This window comes from Sapajus apella, unplaced genomic scaffold (assembly GCF_009761245.1).
Source record: "Sapajus apella isolate SASKATOON/1434 unplaced genomic scaffold, GSC_monkey_1.0 scaffold20, whole genome shotgun sequence".
Lineage (NCBI taxonomy): Eukaryota > Metazoa > Chordata > Mammalia > Primates > Cebidae > Sapajus > Sapajus apella.
The window spans coordinates 27,993,034-28,011,351 of NW_022436960.1; the positions used below are offsets into that span (position 1 = coordinate 27,993,034).

Below are 18,318 nucleotides of genomic sequence, written 5' to 3' on the forward strand. Positions count from 1 at the left end.
CAATAATAGCGGGAGACTTCAACATCAATATTAGATAGATCAATGAGACAGAATGTTAACATCGATATCCAGGACTTGAACTCAGATCTGGAACAAGTAGACTTAATTAACATTCATAGAACTCTCCACTTTAAATACACAAAATATACACTCTTATCAGTACTACATCACACGTATTTACAGGTTTAAATGAAATATTGGTTGGCTGTTTGTTAATTATTTTCTTCCCTCATTTTTTTTTTTTATGTCTCTATTATTAAACACAATTACAGGCATACCCTGTTTTAGACTGCATTCTAGCCCGGGCAATAAAGCAACACCCCTGTTCTCTCTCCCTCTTCCTCTTCCTCTTCCTTCCTTTCCTTTATTCTTTTTTTTTTTTATTCTTTTTCTTTCTTTCTCTCGTTCTTAAAAACAAAAAAAACAAAAAACAACAACAACAACCAAGGGAGCAGAACTACTAGCACAGCTGCTCGGACTGGATGTGAGCAAGAACAAACTGTGATTCAATCCATGGAAACGGTGGAGACTTCTTGGTCTTTGCCACCAACCTTGCCCTTGGCTAATTCATCTTACAATCCAGGAAGCTGGGTTTAGAAGGATATGGTCCCAGTTTAGTGACAAAAGACTGAGGTGCACTTGTGGGAACCACAGATGTTGCCCAATGTGTTGTGTTCACTCAGGAAAGAGAGCTTCAGCATCCCCAGCCATGGGTATGTCCCTACTCCATGAACGTAAATTTAGAGGGACCCTCCATATCATATCTCTAGCACCTAGAGCAGTGCCTGGAGCAGAGTAGGGCTCAGGCAGTATGTGCTGAATGGAAAAACAAATCAATGAATACAAGCCAGGCACAGTGGCTAATGCCTGTAATCCCAGCGCTTTGGGAGTCTGAAGTGGGTGGATCACTTGAAGCCAGGAGTTTGTGACCAGTCTGGCCAACATGACCAAACCCTGTTTTACTAAAAATACAAAACGTGGCCGGGCGCAGTGGCTCTCGCCTTAATCCCAGCACTTTGGGAGGCCGAGGCGGGCGGATCACGAGGTCAAGAGATCGAGACCATCCTGGCCAACATGGTGAAACCCCATCTCTACTAAAAATACAAAAAAATTAGCTGGGCGTGGTGGCGCACGCCTGTGGTCCAGCTACTCGGGAGGCTGAGGCAGGAGAATTGCTTGAACCCGGGAGGCGGAGGTTGTGGTGAGCCAAGGTCGCGCCACTGCACTCCAGCCTGGTGCCTGGTGACAGAGTAAGACTCTGTCTCAAAAAAAAAAATAATAATAATACAAAACATAGCCAGGCATGTATGGTGGCATACACCGGTAATCCCAGCTACTTGGGAGGTTGAAGCACAAGAATCACTTGAACCCAAGAGGCAGATGTTGCAGTGAGCTGAGATTGCACCACTGTCCTCCAGCCTGGGCAACAAGACTCTGTCTCAGAAAAAAAAAAATACAAACATATTCACAATATACACATCCCATGCATAAGTGCTAGAAACACTCAGTTATAGACAAGCATATACAATGCAGATACTTAAGCACACAAACACACACTTTTACACAATACACACCTGTGCCCACATTACACACATCCATACCCAAACTGAAGACACACACAAACACATGCATATATATACAAAGATGTTATGGGCAACATATATGATAAAGATATGCACAAACACACACCTACTCACCCTCATACACAAGCACAGTGACCCTCCACAATGACCCTGGGCCCAGCAAGGAGTTTGTCTACCCTAAGAACCCCAGCTTGTTGAAGCTCGTCAGAATGTTCCTTGCAGACCCTGCTGAGCCAGCTGGTGACTGGCCCCTGCCTCCTGAACCTCCAGGCTTAGGGCTGGCCAGGCAGGGAGGCCGCATCTCTGGCAGCCCCTCGTGGGTGGGCAGGCAGGCAGCGGACGCAGAGGTCACTGGGGTGAGAGCTGGGGCTGCCCTGGCCTCCCTGCTCCTGGCTGGAATGTGAGCTCTAGTGGCCACTTCTCAGGCCTCCCTCCTCCCCCACAGCCACCCACCAGCCCCAGGCCCAGCCAACTCGTGACTCCCAATCCTGCCAGGTTCCTGCAGCCTGGGAGCTGGACACAGAAGGCAGTGAGAGGGGTGATGGTAAAGAAAGATCCAGAACTAAGGGAGGCACACACAAACGCACAGAGAGAGGCACAGTCTTCACACACAGAGACAGACATACACACGCAGAGAGAGGCAGGCAGGCAGACTCACAGGCCCACTGAAAGATACACATTCAGACACTTCCAGACACACCCAGACACACAGCGGACACGTACAATCACACAAGCATATAGAGGTACGGAGAGACCTGACCCCACACAGAGCGGTATCTGTATGTACAGTAGTTACACGCAGACACTCAGACCACACAGAGGCTCGGACACACAGCACACGTGGGTATTCACAGACTCGCAAATGCCCAAGCACATGCGCAGACGCACACGGACCCCCGCGCAGCGAAACAGTTCCTCCACCACCAGGGACCAGGAGGAGATACCTAGGTGAGGCCACTCTCCACCCCAGGGGGCTGGCCCTGCGGGGAGGGCCTGAGAAGACTGTTTCCCAAGAAGGCAACAGGCCTGATTCTCCAGCCAGGTGCCCTGAGGGGTTTCCCGTGGGCGGCCCACGGTGTCAGTGCCTGGCTAGGAAGATGGTGGGTCGGGTGAGAGACGGTTCTGGAGTCACGTAGGGTTGGGTTTTGTCTCTGCCAATTCCTCGGACACGCAGGCGCGCACACACACACAACATACACACAATACACAACACACACACACTTTCCAAGAATGCCTATGCCCATTAGACATATGCAGGCAGGGGCCCTCTCGGACACTCGGTTTCTTCATCTATATAATGGGGCTAGGAATCCCTCGGCCCCCAGGGGCGTGGGCACGGCTGCCTTCCCAGGGATCCGGGACTGCCCTTCCTGCAGAGGCCGCTAGATCATGAGCCTTGACGGCTGGCGCTGGGCTCCACACCTGGATGCCTCTATCCCAGGTGGCGGCCCCCAGAGCCGGAGCGGGGCTGTGGGCCCTGTGGGCGGGCGCAGCGCGGCCCGGGGAGCTGCGGGCTGGGCTCGGCGAGGCGTCCGGACCTGGCCAGCGCCCCTCGCCCGCACTGCGGGCTCCCGCGCAGCCGGCGGGCAGGGCGCTCCGGCAACTCGGCTCGCGAACCTTGTCTGCGGTGGGCGGGGCCGGCCGGGAGCCCCGCCCCGGCTCAGCCCCTGAAACCCAGGCGCGGACCGGCTGCAGTCCCAGAAGAGAGCTGCTGTCTGCGGAGGAAGCTGCATCTTCGGACGGCCGCCCAGCCACGGGAGGACGTGGGGTGGCACTGGGCGCCAGACGGACCCTCCCCGGGACCCGCCTGCCCTTTGGCGCTCCGCCCCGCCGGGCCGCTCCCCGTCGGGTTCCCCAGCCACAGCCTTACCTGCGGGCTCTCGACTCTCCCCGGCTTCCAGAAGATGCTGGAACCACCGGCCGGGGCCTCGGGGCAGCAGTGAGGGGGGCATCCAGCCCCCTACTCAGCTCTTCTCGTCCTGTGCCAGGGGCTCCCCGGGGGATGAGCGTGGTGGTTTTCCCTCGGAGCCCCCTGGCTCGGGACGTCTGAGAAGATGCCGGCCATGAGGCTATTCCCTTGCTTCCTGCAGCTCCTGGCCGGGCTGGCGCTGCCTGCTGTGCCCCCCCAGGTAAGAGCTATCCCCACCTAGCCCGGCACCCCTGATCTCCCCACCCCAATACTGCAAGGGGACTCTGAAATCACAGACCCACTCCAGGGAGCAGCAACTCCAAGGATGTCCACACACTTCCTAAAGGCCAGGCTGCAGTTCTTTCCTTTGGGAAGAGATCTCAGGCTGGCTGCCCCCCAGGTCCTGGGGGCTGTCTTGGTGGGGGCAGGGAAGCCACAGGGAGGGAGGGAGGGAGGTTTCCTGTCTGGCCCCTGGAGCCGTGGTGGCTTTGCTAAAAGCATCTGTCCACTAATCCCAGGCGGGTCCCTGGCCTTGTGGTCAGGGTCGAGGCCCCATGGCCAGCCAGGCGTCCCCAGGACCTCTGACCTGGCCTGGTGGGGGTGGTGGGGGAACCGGCTGAAGAGTCTGATGGTGGGGAGGCTGGGCCCTCCCCCCAGCAGGGCTCAGGACTGAGCTGTGGGCTCCTGGGTGGGCCAGGGACGAGACAGGGGGTCCCGCTGTGCCTTCTCTCCTGGGTGGGTGGCCGGAGGTCCTGAGTGCAGGGCCTGGGGAAGTGAGCAGGGCCCTTTTCCCAGGAGCCGGGTGAGTCTGGCTGAGAGCCAGCTTGGGCAGCGAAATCCTGACAAAGCCAATGAGCTCCCTTCCCACTGTGTTGTCCGGCTGCCCTGGGAGTCCCCAGCCCCAGCCCAAGAGTAGGAGTGGGCTGGGCAATCCCTGAGGAGCCCGAGCAGCCCAGCCACCCGACTGCCTGCTGCAGGGCTGGCCAGAGGTGTAACGTTACCGGCTGGCTGCACCGGCTCATGGCGCCGCCCGCTCCAGCCCCTCAGCTCCCACCAGCTGATCACCTCCCCCTGGGCTCTGGCACCCAGCCAAGGCGGGCGGTGCAGGGCCCAGCAGGGTTGGCCTGGGGGCTGGGTAGGGGGGAGACCCGCAGGACTGGAAGATCTTGAGGACACAGCAGACCAAGGATCTCTAAGAGCTTCTAGCCTCCATCCTTTCCCAAATGAGGAAAACTGAGGCTAGAGAGGGGGTGGGACCTTACCTACCCAGGGCTCAGTGGGTTTTTAGTTGTACTCAAGCTGCCCTGAGACAGGGCGGAGCATGTGTGGCAAGTGGGAAGGAACCCAGAGGGGCCCCTAGCTTCTTGCCATCACACTTGGCTCAAGAGTGCAGAGCCCCAAGGTGTACCCGGCTCATCTCTGCACCTTTCTGTCCACAGCAATGGGCCTTGTCTGCTGGGAATGGCTCGTCAGAGGTGGAAGGTAAGCTGGCCAGACTGGCGGTATGCGTGCTCCCCAAGCCTCTCTCTTCCTTCCTTTAAAGCCAGGTGTGGCATGAAGTGTGGGTGCAGGAGGATAAAAGTTGGGGAGAGCTTACAAGCTAGACATCCTGGCTGATAACATTGGCCCAGAGACTGGAGAGGCATGGGCCGGGGTCACCAGCATACAGAGAGTGGGGCTGGGGCCAGGATAGCTAGCGTTCATCCAGCGGGCTCAGAGCCCTTCTCCAGCATGATTTCAGGGTATGGATGGGGTCTTGGAGGACAGGGTGGGTAGTGAGTGCCAGAGGCCAGAATGGGATCTGGGAGCTGGATGCAGTGGGCAGTCAAGAGGATCAGGGACACGGGAGGGGCTCTCCGCAGCAGCCCAGCCCTGGAGGAACTGCTGGGATCTGACCATGCCTTTCCATTGATTATAAACAGACAGAACATGAGTTGCACCCTCCCTGGCCCCTCCACTCCCTGCCCTAGTTGCATCAAGAGGGAATCTTCAAAGTGCAACGAGACGTTTGCCAAAGAGACATACGTGCAGAAGGCAAGAGGCCCATGCCAGGCCCCCTGCCTCGCTCCTCCCTTCCTGCCTCGCTAAGACGTGCAGAGCGGCCACACACCACCTCTGAGGCTTCCCATGTGCCATGGGAGAGGGGGCGTGTAGGGACATGCACACGCACACGCGTGATAGCCATCTGCGTGCTGGGAACACCCTCTGCTGGCCTGCCTGCCTGGCAGCCAGCCTCTCCTGGGCCTGGCCATCCTCTCACACCTAAGGCTCAGGCCCCTAGACCCCTGAGCAGGTCGAGGAGGCAGCTGCCCTTGACTTCACTGATGCCTCCCTTACTGTGTCTCTGGAACCGGCACAATATTCTGCTCCTTGGGATTTGGGGAAGGACCCATCCCCTACCACCACACCATGCCCTTTTCAGTGCTTTTGGTGTAGGTCAGGCCACAGCTACCGTAGATGCTCAGTTTCCTCATCTGTAAAATGGGAACCTTAGACTATGTGATGTCTATGGTTTCTTCTTTTTCCAAGATTGGAAAAGGGACCTATTCTCTGACTCCAGGGAGGAGAAATGGGTGTACATACCACCCAGGATTCAAGGTGAGGAAGCCTGGAAGTGTAGACTCGTTAGGTCCTCTCTCCGGTTGCACCCGTCAGTCAGGGAGCCTGCATTCTGACCAGGAGAAGCACAGTGAGCTTTGCATTCCAGCTCTCAAAATCTGAAAATGTCATCCCCTCCAGAGCAAAAGACAGCATGGCCAGCCGTGGGAGTTGATTGTTACTATTCAGGGTAACAGTGCTGGGCATTTTCTGTCGTTCTGTCCTGACCACAGGCTGTGAGTAGGAAGGCGCTGTGCTCCATGTTTTACAGACGCAGGACCTGAGGCTCAGAGAGGCCCTGGGGGTCGCCCCAAGCCTCGTGTCTAAGAGTGGCAGAACCAGGTTCTCCCAATAGCTCCGTGGCTGAGTGGGCATGAGCAGGGTGTCCCTTGTGCCAAGCCATCTGTGTGCCCTGCCAGGGACCATGGAGAGGACACCTGTGGACTTGGGCTGGTCACCAGTGGCTCTGCCCAGCCCTGTGGTCCCTCCCCACTGCCCTCCATAGAAACTTGCTCTCAGGATGAAGCATTCCCTTCTTGGGTATCCCCATCCCAGGTGGTAGATAGGCAGGTGGGAGGCTCACCCACAAGGCTGGTGAGAGAGCTGAGGGCCCACTCATGGCCCCAGGGAGCCCTGGGGGACTGCCCAGCCCTGGCAGTGCCTGAGGGGGCCATAGCTTCCCATTGCTCTCACCCTCACCCCCATCTGGAACAGGTCTGGGGCCAGCGGAAGTGCTCCCGGGGACAGCTGAGCAGAGCTCTTTCCTGAGGGACACATCTGGGAGCGGTGGCTGCACTCCCTCAGCCTGGCCCCTCACCCAGCCCCTTTGTTTCTCCCACCCACCCATACGGGGCCTTGGGATGAACTGCCCTCTTTCCTGGTGGCTACCGGGTAAACCAGGCTCCAGCCCACCTCCTTCTCTGCCCTCCCCCAACACGGTTCAGTCACAGCCTGGAAAGTGGCAGATTCCAGGGTTTCAGGGCCCCAAGCCTGCATGGTGGGACGTGGGGTGAGGAAAGGAAATCCCTTCTTCTGCCGCCGGGGCCCAGCAGCTCTGCCAAAGGTGGCCATGACCCCACAGTCCAGCTGGGTGGGCGTCTGTTCGCAGGATGGGAGGGGGCTAGGGTGCCCCTTCTCTGCTGCTGTCGCCTCCCTGACGGCTGGACCCAGGGCAGGAACCTGACTCTTCTGTGGTGCTTTTGCAGCTCGTTATTTACGTTTTCCAAGGTGGAGATTAAACGTTCAGAGTTACGTAGCACTCATGAAGATTTTAAACTAAACACACAGCTCAAGGAGCTGGTGATAGGGAGGTGCTCTCTGATCCTGGATTGCGAAGGCAGGCTTCCCTGCACTTTGGGCGCCTTTGGGGAGAGAGGCCTTGTTTCCCACTGGGTTCCAGAGCAGTATCCAGTGGCGTGGAGAGGTAGAGTCAGGGAGGCCTATGGACTCCCCCCACTGCCAGCCCCTAGCCCAGCCCTAGTGTCCTTTAAGCAGAGCAAGGCAGAAGGAGAACAGACAAGCAGATAAGCACCATTTATTGCCTCTGAGTGCCTAGCCAGCTCCATGAGGACACATCACCTCTGGGTATTTTCCACCAGCTTGCAGCCTTTCCCCAGGGCCTCTGCTAGGACTGAAGTTTATTTTTCTTCTGAGATTACCAGGAGGCTCATGTCCTCACAGGCTCAGCAGAATGGACTTTGGCCCCTTCTGCCTCCTAGGCAGAGGCATGGAAGATGTGAGGGGTTGCTGGGAGAGGCCGTTGTTCCATGGGGAGGCTGCAGGGCCCCCGGTGAGCCAGCTCCCCATTCTTCCCCACCAGCTGACAATGACCATCAGATGCAGAGCAGGATGACCCAGGCCCGGGCTGTTTCTCTGTCCATGCTCTCGGGGCTGGGCTGGATTGCAGGCACTGATTCACAGGCGGCTGGTCTATGAAAGACCATAGCAACCATTTATTCCCAACCTTCTTTTTCCCCAGCCGAGGAAACTGATCTACCCAGAAAGGTTAAGTGATCTCCCCAAGATCACACAGCCAGTGTAGGGCCAGGACTGGAAGCCAGGTCTCTGACTCTGGCCACTCTCCCTGTGAGCCTCTATTTGGGGCCTGACCCCAGGCCTTCCCCTGAAAGAGCAGCATCTTTTGAGGAATTTGAGATCAGCCCCCAAAAGATCCTATTCACAATCCCCAGGACATCATGGGGGTCAGGGATGTCCCGGATGACCCTCAATGAATTGTCATCTAATCAACCAGGAATGACTTAGCCTGTGTTTACGGGAGCATCCATCTCTGTCCTCACAGAGCCTCGAGCTGGTTATAAAGGAGATAAGAGCCACCAATGACGGAGATAAGGCAACCCCTCAGGGCCAAGCAGTGCTCAAGAGAGGCTCATCTGTGCACACTGAAACAGCTGGGGAGGGCTTCAGCGAGGAGGTGGAGAGGCGGGCCTTGGAAAATGGAGGGTGGGCTTTTCTGGATAGAAATGAGAGGAGGGGAAAGAACAGCAGCTGTAGAGGCTGCAGAGTGCACAAGCCCAGAGCTGGGAATGGACGTGGTGCTGCCGTGTCTCAGTGTGAGCGCCACTTGGACTAAATGGAGAGGGGGGTCGGGCCACATTGCTAGATGCGGTCTTGATCACCAGGCAGAGGAGCTGGCAGAGTGGGGCAGAAAATTAGGGAGCCATGGAAGGTGTTTGAGCAAAGGAATAGGGAAGGCCAACCCTCCCTGCGTGACTCCAGAAATCACTGTTTCCTGCAAGTTCTCCAAGGTGGAGGAATTACCCGGTGGGGCTTGAGAAAGATTGAGAGGGCCTGGGCAGCTTCTGGGGCTACACTTCTTGAAGCTCCAGGGAGCCAAAGCGGATATGGGTGCCTGAGCTGAGGACAGAGCAGAGCTTGGGCCTTGAGAGAGTCTGTTCCATGGGGATTTCCATCCAGCAGATGAGCTGAGGAGCCCGCAGGCATTCCGAAGGCATCACATCAGAAGTTCAGAGTTGAGGGAACTCAGATGGGGCTAGGGGCTGAACCTGAAAGGCCAGCAGGGCCTGGGGAGCCAAGTCCGGGGCTTCAAGGGGCAGTTCTCTGCTGGCCTGACCCAGCCTCCCTGCCTCCTCGCAGTGGTGCCCTTCCAGGAAGTGTGGGGCCGCAGCTACTGCCGGGCGCTGGAGAGGCTGGTGGACATCGTTTCCGAGTACCCCAGTGAGGTGGAGCACATGTTCAGCCCGTCCTGCGTCTCCCTGCTGCGCTGCACTGGCTGCTGCGGTGATGAGAACCTGCACTGTGTGCCGGTGGAGACGGTCAACGTCACCATGCAGGTAGGTCCACACCCTGCCCAGGGGGCCACTGGATCTGCCCCTGGAAGGGACCTGGAGAGGGAAGGAGAGAGGCCAAGGTCCCAGGACTGGAACCTGATTCCCAGGCCAGTGCTCCTACTACCCCAGACCCCGAACCCCCTGATGGCTCTGAGCCCACTCACCTCTACCCCCACCAGCTTTCTCAGCCTCACGCTGAGCCCTATCTCAAGACTCGGGGTGTCTAGTTAAAGCTGGAAAGAAATCTGCCTAGATTAAAGTCCCCATTTACACAAGGAGCATTTGGTGCCTTTTCAAGCAAGCACAATTAACATGTCACACACGCAGTGGTTTATTGAGCACTCACTGAGTAATGCCGAGCACTGTCCTAGGCATGCCACAAGTGGTATGTCATTCAGTCCTTCAAGGCTGGCATCATTCCCATTTCACAGTTGGGGAACTCAAGGCTCAGAGATGTTATTTCACTTGTTCAGCGGGCAAAGGATTCAAGATCTGAACACGGATCTCTGACTCCAGAACATGGGCCCCCTTCCTGTGCTATTGCTGTTCTAGTTTCCCCTGCATAGAGAGGGACAGGGGCCTCCCTCAGATCCCCATGCAGGTAGGAGAGCTGTTTGCCCCACGCTTAGAGTGGAATGAGGGCCGTAGTCCACAGGCTGGCAGGAAACAGAGTTGGGTTCTCCTTACAAAGAGAGGAGAGTGCCGGAAACTCACCGGCCACTCCCCAATCCAGGCATCCTCTTTCTTCCTCAGCTCCTAAAGATCAGCTCTGGGGACCGGCCATCCTACGTGGAGCTGACGTTCTCTCAGCACGTGCGCTGCCAGTGCCGGTAGGTCTCCGGGGTGGGGTGGGTAGCAGGGAAAGGCTCCCATGCCCTTGGCAGCCTCAGCAAAGATGGGTCCCTGGGCAGAGGCAAAGGCCGCCTATGCCTGCTGCAGGCTGCACTTTTTTCCAGGCTGAGGGAGACCAAGAGAGCAGGACCAGGGGTGGCTGCCATTCATTTCACACCCCCACCAGCCAGTTTTGCCAAGGGAGCTGGTCCCAGCAGCTGGGATACAGCTGTTTAGATACCACAAGGGAAGAGAGAGCGTGGATCCCTCCCAGACTCACAGGGGTTCAGTGCGTGTCGTTCCCCTTCCCTGGGGACCACAGTTAGCTGCCACGGGCCTCTGGAAGAAGTGCCTGGAGGCAGAGACATCGCAAGTCTGGACTTAGTTCTGGGCTCAGCTGTGCACCCACAGGAGGGGGCAAACTGGGCTCAGAAGCAGCATGAAGGACAAGCTCAGGTAGAAAACGGGCGGATGAAGGGTGGCACTGCGATTTCCTTGATGTCGCAGCATTCCCACTACGCCCCCTCCCCTTCTGACTAGCACCAGTCTTGCTGCCTTGTGCGCAGGGCACTTGGAACATTGGTTAGCAGGAGCAACAGGCCTGGCACTGCCAACCAAGTTCAGGGAAGAGAGGAATGGGCTGAGCCACTGCTCCTGGCACCACTGGGCCATGGAGATGAAGGCACCAGACTAGAAGTCCAGAACCCTAGCCAGGGCGGGAGGAGGGAAGACTACCACTTACTGTGTACCCGTTCTGTGCCTAGGCCCACAGGAGGCACTTGAATGTTTCTCATTTAGTCACATACATTTATTGAGCACCTACTGCATGCCAGGCACTGTCTTAGATGCTTGGGATGCAGTGGTGAGCAAGGTCCCTGCTCTCCTAACAACCTTGGGAGGTAGACGCTATTGTCATCCCCATTTTATAGATGAGAAAATCAAGGCTCAATAGTTTCATGACTGACCACAGCTAGTGAGTGTGGGAGGAGGGATTCTGAGCCCTGACCTAGCTCCTAAGCCTTCGTTTTTCAGGCTACCTCTCATGGCCAAGACCACGCTCTCTAATAGCCTCCAGGCTTGGCCTTGGCTCCTGGGCAGGGCTATGGCTGCCCTTTTGGACCTGAGCCCAGGATCTAGCCCTTCTTCACCGTGACAGTGTTGGGGCCCTGCCTCAGCCTGTTTCCCCCCACCCCCTCCAAGCTAGAGCTTAGCCATATAACAATAGCTCGGTAATGAACCCTCCTGGGCACAATGCTGGGTGGTGACCCAAAGCTACCTTCTACATCCCCTTTACTCTGACAGCCACTCTTTGGGGACAGGCAGATGAAGAGACTGAGGTTCCAAGAGTGTGGAGCTTCACTTGCCCAATATGGAGAGGTACAACCAGACAGTCCCAAGAGGCCCTGGTACCTTGCCCTGGCTCCCAAGGGAGGAAGCAGCCGAGGGCAGCATGCCCTGGTCCCAAAGCTGACTGGTACCAAGCTGCCCCATGCCTCCACCCCCCGTTCCCCAGGGGGAGACTGTGGCCAGGCAACAGGGACACCTTTCTTCTTGCTTCTGGGCCAACAGCCACAGCCCTGGGAGGCAGAGACCAGAAATGCCTGGTGACTTCAGGGCTGATGCTCCCTCCCCACCTCCCACCCCGTGGCTCACTCCCCGTGTTGTTCTGGGTGGGGTAGGGGCTGTGCCCTGACAGGCAGCCAGTCCACTGCCTTGCCACCATCTCTTATCCTTGAGGAAATTCCCAGAATGCACCCTGGAAGGAAGGGGGAAAAGCGGACAAAGTGAGAAAGGAAAAGCAGCAGAGAACAGATAGAAACGACTCCAGATTTGATGTCAAGAGGCTGAGGAGCGCAGAAGCGAGTGGCAGGGGTCCCCAGGAGGTTGATTTGTCCCTCTCGTGCCTGGAGCGGGAGCCAAGTCCGGAGGCTCCAGCCACCTCTCTCTTGCCAGCTCCATGCTACCCCCTAGTGGTGTCAGTGTCAGCTGCAGGATGTTGGAGGGGACAGGTCTGGGAGGCAGGGAGCCCCACTTGCTGCTTTTCTAACGTTCCTCTGCCCCTCTCTCTGTCTGTTTCCCTAGGCCTCTGCGGGAGAAGATGAAGCCAGAAAGGTAAGTGGCTTAGCTGGGGCTCGGGGCTATCTCGGGCCTGCCAGCCTCTGTCCTAGCATGGGGGCCCCCAGCCACCTTGTCCTGACGCTTTTGGCTTATTGCAGGAGGAGACCCAAGGGCAGGGGGAAGAGGAGGAGAGAGAAGCAGAGACCCACAGACTGCCACCTGTGAGTGCGCGGGGTCCCAGGGATGGCAAGGAGGCTGGGCCCAAGGGGAGCCCCACCCTGCCGCCAGGGTTAGGTCGGGGAGGGGGAGAGGCAAGATTGAGGCCAGTCTTGGGAGCAGAACAGCAGCCGGGCCTCCTCAAGACTCTAGGGCCCCGGAAGCATCAGGATCTTGGTTTTTGTTCCGGCTTAGCCCTAGGTTTCCATTGACCTTGAACAAACCATTTCACCTTTCTCAGTGTCAAATGAAGGGCAGGAGGTCCAGCAAACATTCAGTCACTCTACAAACATTTACCGAGCACTTACTGTGTGCCAAGTACCTCTGTGAGCAAACAAAGAGAGTTCCTGCACTTTAGTGTTTACCTTCTAGTGATGAAAAGTCTGTCATCAGCTGCGACGTTATCTGGGGTCACTTCCTAGCAGCCCTGGGGAACATGTGCCCCTTGCCACTGGCTCCCAGGCCAATATTTTTGCCTTCGGGCCCCCTTGCTTCTTCTAACCCACTTGGTGCCTGGTGGGCAGCAGACTGGAGCCCCAGGCCTGAGTGTGGCTGGGAGAGAGGGATTAGAGGAGGGAAAACCCAAATCTGTGAGTGTAAATAGAAAAAAGAAAATATTTCACATGCACAGTAAAGCAGTCACACAGTGGCCCTCCTTCAGGGGCTACGTCTCCTCCTCGCACATGACTCCAGGAAGTCATTTTGTGCCATGGCGTGGAGTTGACCCCAGTCCTGACCCCATGAACCCCATTCCATGGAGACAGGGATCCTGGGGAATGTGGCCCCCTAGGATCCACATCTCTTCTTTGGGCCCATGTAGCGATTTGGGGCAGGAGCTGGCAGTGAAGTCCATTTAGGGCCGCATTACCAGCCAGCAGCTGAGGCAGAAAGTGTCCTACAGCTCCATTTCCCAAGGCAGTGGTCTTCAGACATTTCACTTGGGAATCTCCTGAAAGAATTTCAACAGTGGCCAGGCGCGGTGGCTCACGCCTGTAATCCCAGCATTTTGGGAGGCCCAGGTAGGTGGATCACTTGAGGTCAGGAGTTCAAGACCAGCCTGACCAACATGGAGCAACCCCATCTCTACTAAAACCACAAAATTAGCCAGGCATGGTGGCGCCTGCCTCTAATCCAAGCTACATGGAAGGCTGAGGCAGAAAAATCTCTTGAACTCGGGAGGCGGAGGTTGTAGTGAGCCAAGATCGCACCATTGCACTCCAGCCTGAGCAACAGAGGGAGACTCCATCTCAAAAAAAAAAAAAAAAAAAAGAATTCCAAAAGCCCATGTGCTCCCTTGCACATTTTTAAGTTGACATTGAACATTTTCATCAGAATTATAAGTTAACCCAGGCTGAGTAGCTCATGTGTGTAATCCTAGCATTTTGGGAGGCCAAGGTGAGCAGATCTCTTGAGGCCGGGAGTTCGAGACCAGCCTGGGCAACGTGGTGAAACCTGGTCTCTACAAATAAATACAAAAACTAGCTGGACATGGTACCGTGTGCCTGTAGTCCCAGCTACTCAGGAGGCTGAGGTGGGAGGATCACCTGAGCCTGGAAGGTCAAGGCTGCAGTGAGCCAAGATCGAACCACTGCACTTCAGCCTGGGTGACAAGGGGAAACCTCCGTCTCAAAAAAAAAAAGTATAAGTCATTACAAAGGATATAATTTCTGGCATATTAGAAATACTGATATTTTAATGCAAAGCTATTATGTAATATACTCTTGAGACATATCCTATGAAATATGCCACCCTATTACCATCATCTACCTTTAAAAAAATGAACAAGCAAAAAAGATACACCTCCTTTCATAATTATATATTTACATTGTTTCCTTCTTCCTGGAGCTTATATTTCTATTTCACTTCCTGCCCCCAGAATTTCAGCCCAGTGTAACAGTACTTTTAATTTTCAGAAGTCTTTTATTGATTACCTTGTCATATTTTTCTGCCACAAAAAATGATATGTGAGTTTGAATCATTTTAAATTTCTTGTGAGAAGAAACCTAAATTAAATTTTCTCCTGGAATAAATTATCAAGATAATTCTTAGTAGCACCATTTGGTTAAAACAGCACAAATGTGTCCTATTTTAATAAATGTTCAACATAAAAGTACAATCAATTTTATTGAGAATACATCTCAACGAGCTAGATGGGACTTGCTCGTTTCAATTAGTGAATGAATCCATTAATGAATGTTACTTCCTGCCAGACTGAGATCGGATTCTGCATTCATTTCATTCCTGTTTATCATATTTTGTTGATGAGAAGGTTGAGAAACCATGTTCGCATAAATAAGGAAATGAGACTAGATGTCACTCAGTGACTTGAACTCCTTCCAAGTTATTTGCCAGGAATCTCAAGGTGCTCTGCTAAGAAAGAATTACTTCTCATGATATCCTGGCTGACAGTTCTTTTAAGTTGTTCTTCAATTTTGTTGAAAGCCTTGGTTACCCAGTCATTAGCCATATTTTCTTTCACAAGACCTATACCAATATCTCAAATTGTCCTTTTCTTCATGTCCCCAGAATACTTTTACCTGGCAGCAAAGCACTTTATGAGGACTTAGAATGAGCAAGATATGTTCCTTTCAAAAGGGAGAAAAGTGGCTGGGTGCAGTGGCTCATGCCTGTAATCCCAGCACTTTGGGAGGCTGAGGTGGGTGGATCACCTGAGGTCAGGAGTTCAAGACCAACCTGACCAACAAGGTGAAACACCATCTCTACTAAAAATATAAAAAGTAGCCTGGTGTGGTGGCATATGCTGGTAATCCTAGCTACTCGGGAGGCTGAGACAGGAAAAGTGCTTGAACCCAGGAGGCAGAGGTTGCAGTGAGCCGAGATCGTGCCACTGTGCTCCACTCTGGGTGATGGAGCAAGACTCCATCTCAAAAAAAAAAAAAAGGAGAAAAGCATTGTGGCCAGAGAAGCAGATCTTCAGCCACTGTCTCACAAAAATGATTTTAAGGCAATGTAGACCTGGAGGCTGAAAATGGATTTCTTTAAAACTGTCAATACTCAGTCTTCACGTGCATCTAGCGGAACCTGCTCCCCTGTTTGAAGACTGCTGTCTTAGGCTCATCGGAGGCATGATTGCCTGAAGCGTGATGAGGTTCAAATGTGGCTCTGGCCATGTGGCCATAGGCAAGCTTCTTCACCTCTCTGGGCCTCAGTTTCCTTATCTTCAAAAGAATAATCAGGGTGCCTTCCACATGGAAGGTTGTTGAGGGTTAAGAAGATGGTCCTTGGCACAGGGCTGGGCACCTGGGTAAGTGCTTGGTGAAGGGTAGTTCCCAGCTTCTCCTCAACCTGAGGCAAGCAGGGACCCAGGAGCGCTGCACCCTCCCCATGCTCCCTGTCCCAGCTCCTCCTGCGGGCCTGCCCCCTCCTCCGTGGGAGGAGACCGCACCCTCTGCAGCGCGCTCATGCCCGCCCGTCTGTGTTTGGTCTCTGGCAGGTGCGGTGATGCTGTTCCCCGGAGGTAACCGGCCTGTTGGAGGAGAGAGACCCCGTACCCGGCTCGTGTATTTATTATCTCAGTGACCTCCTGCTAGTACCTGCCCTCTATTTATTAGCCAGCTGTTTCCCTGCTGAATGCCTCGCTCCCTCCAAAACGAGGGGCAGGGAGGAACGGGACCCTCAGGAATTCAGTGCCTTCAACAACGTGAGAGAAAGAGAGAAGCCAGCCACAGACCCTTGGGAGCTTCCATTGGGAAGAAGCAAGACATGTTGCCGCATGATGGGCAAGCTAGGCCCCAGAGGCCCTGGGAGTCTCCAGGGGCCTGGAGAAGGAGAGAATGGGTCCCTGCTGCCTGTTCTTGGGCCTTGGGCTCTGCACAGACAAGCAGCCTTTGCTTTCGGAGCTCCTGTCCAAAGAAGGGATGAGGAGCCTGCTGCGGCCACCACCGCCTGGCTGGTGGGAAGGCGGGCATTGGGCAGAGGGGATCCAGCCACTTCCCCCTCTTCTTGGCAGTAGCTCTTCACCCTGAAGATTGGAACGTTCAGCTCTGGAGAACCGTGGTTGCCTGGGGGCTTTTGCCACTCCTTGTCCCCCGTGATTTCCCCTCACACTTTGACACCTGCCTGTGCTGGGACATTGTTCTTTCCAGACAAGGTACCACCATCCTGCCCCCTCTAAAAGACATGTGCAAGCCGGGTGCAGTGGCTCACACATGTAATCCCAGAACTTTGGGGGGCTGAGTCGGGCAGATCAAGAGGTCAGGAGTTCGAGACCAGCCTGACCAATGTGGAGAAACCCTGTCTCTACTAAAAATACAAAAAATTAGCCAGGTGTGGTGGTGTATGCCTGTAATCCCAGCTACTTGGGAGGCTGAGGCAGGAGAATCGCTTGAACCCGGGAGGCAGAGCTCAAGGTGAGCCAAGATTACACCATCGCACTCCAGCCTGGGTAACAAGAGCGAAACTCCATCTCAAAAAAATAAAAAAGAGACATGTGCAGAGTGAGCCCCGGGTCGAACAAAGAGCTGCCTGGATGAGGAGCAGCCCAGCCAATGGGGATGAGGTCACCAAGGGAGGAGCCTGTGTGTCCCAGCTGAAGGTGGTGGCAGGGGAGCAGGTTGCCCGAGGGCCCTGGCACTCCCACAAGCTGCCCCTGCAGGGCCGTCTTGACTGCCAAGCCAGAGTCTCCTGAATAAAGTATTCTAGTGTGGAAACAGCTGATCTGGGGGGTGTGTCTGCTCAGGCGCTGAGCGTCAGCCAGAAATGGAAGCAGGGCAGACCCAGGGATGGGGGCATAACAGGAAGAGCATAGCACCTTCTCCGAGGCTCAGTTTCCTTATCTCAAAAGCCTCGCTCTGGCAACGAGAGGGCATGGCACAGCTCATGACAACATGTTAGCTTTTTCTTTCCTTCCTCCTTTTGATAGTTGAAGACACTGAGGCCCAAGAAGGTGAAATGGCTGATGGAGAGTCAAGAGCACAGAAGTGAGGGTCAGAGGCCTGGCTTTGTAACTCACCGAGTGACACTGGGCTTCCCTCTGCCTCTGCGTTTCATCTCTGACCTGAGGAGCCTGGCTAGATGGCTCTTCTGGCTTTGCACATTTCTAGTGGGGCCCAGGCTCAAGTCTCAGTGGGCCTGGGTGGTCATTGAGACTGTTCCTATAGAGGCCACTTCAAGGCTGCCCTGGGGGTCATCCAGCCTGCTCCTACAGTACCCTGGGGTCGCCCTTCCCCTAACGAGGAGCTCCCAAGATATAGTTTTGGTTCCAAAGTTGAGGAGGGGCCACTTTTTAGCAGCACAAGAGTGAAACTTTTCCAGCCCTCCTGGGAGACATCCTGGCTGTGTCTCAGGGTGTTGAATGGCAGCATCTCCAGCCTGCTCGGGCTGCCGCATGGACACTGGGACCAGCAGATGCTGCCCTGATTTCTCTGCCTTTTACTCCCAATTTCTTCTGTCTTCCTCCCCAGTGCTTTGGCATTAAAAAAAATCTTCCTTTCCTTTTTTTTTTTTTTTAAATATCTTTTCTTGAAACAGAGTCTCACTCTGTCACCCAGGCTGGAGTGCAGTGGCACAATCCCAGCTCACTGCAACCTCCACCTCCCAGATTCAAGCGATTCTCCTGCCTCAGCCTCCTGAATAGCTGGGATTACAGGCACCCGCCACCACAGCTGGCTAATTTTTGTATTTTTAGTAGGGTTGGGGTTTCACCATGATGGCCAGGCTGGTCTTGAACTCTTGACCTTGTGATCTGCTCCCCTCAGCCTCCCAAAAAGCTGGGATGGCAGGTGTGAGCCACTATGCCAGGCCTATTTTTTTAAATCCAAACCATTTACCAAACTCCCATCTGCTTCTGACCTGC

General features: G+C 55.0%; 1 protein-coding gene across 2 annotated transcripts; it reads left to right on the forward strand.

The window, feature by feature from the left end:
- Positions 1-3,113: 3,113 nt before the first annotated feature.
- PGF (placental growth factor) lies at positions 3,114-16,504 on the forward strand. Of its 2 annotated transcripts, XM_032287839.1 has the most exons (7): positions 3,114-3,712; positions 4,932-4,974; positions 9,205-9,401; positions 10,152-10,228; positions 12,312-12,341; positions 12,446-12,508; positions 15,958-16,504. In XM_032287839.1, the coding sequence occupies exons 1-7, from the start codon at positions 3,638-3,640 to the stop codon at positions 15,983-15,985; spliced, it is 513 nt and encodes a 170-aa protein (XP_032143730.1). In that variant the 5' UTR covers positions 3,114-3,637; the 3' UTR covers positions 15,986-16,504. The 2 variants fall into 2 exon arrangements, with proteins under 2 accessions (XP_032143730.1, XP_032143731.1); XM_032287840.1 differs by lacking the exon at positions 12,446-12,508 and having other exon boundaries at positions 3,244-3,712.
- The last annotated feature ends 1,814 nt before the right edge of the window (positions 16,505-18,318 follow it).

What these genes read in the sequence shown, in the direction of transcription:
- PGF (XM_032287839.1), top strand. Translation starts at nt 3,638, where the DNA reads ATGCCGGCCATGAGGCTATTCCCTTGCTTCCTGCAGCTCCTGGCCGGG. An exon ending in TGCCTGCTGTGCCCCCCCAG is followed by an intron (nt 3,713 to 4,931) that starts GTAAGAGCTATC and finishes TTCTGTCCACAG; the next exon opens with CAATGGGCCTTGTCTGCTGG. An exon ending in TGGCTCGTCAGAGGTGGAAG is followed by an intron (nt 4,975 to 9,204) that starts GTAAGCTGGCCA and finishes GCCTCCTCGCAG; the next exon opens with TGGTGCCCTTCCAGGAAGTG.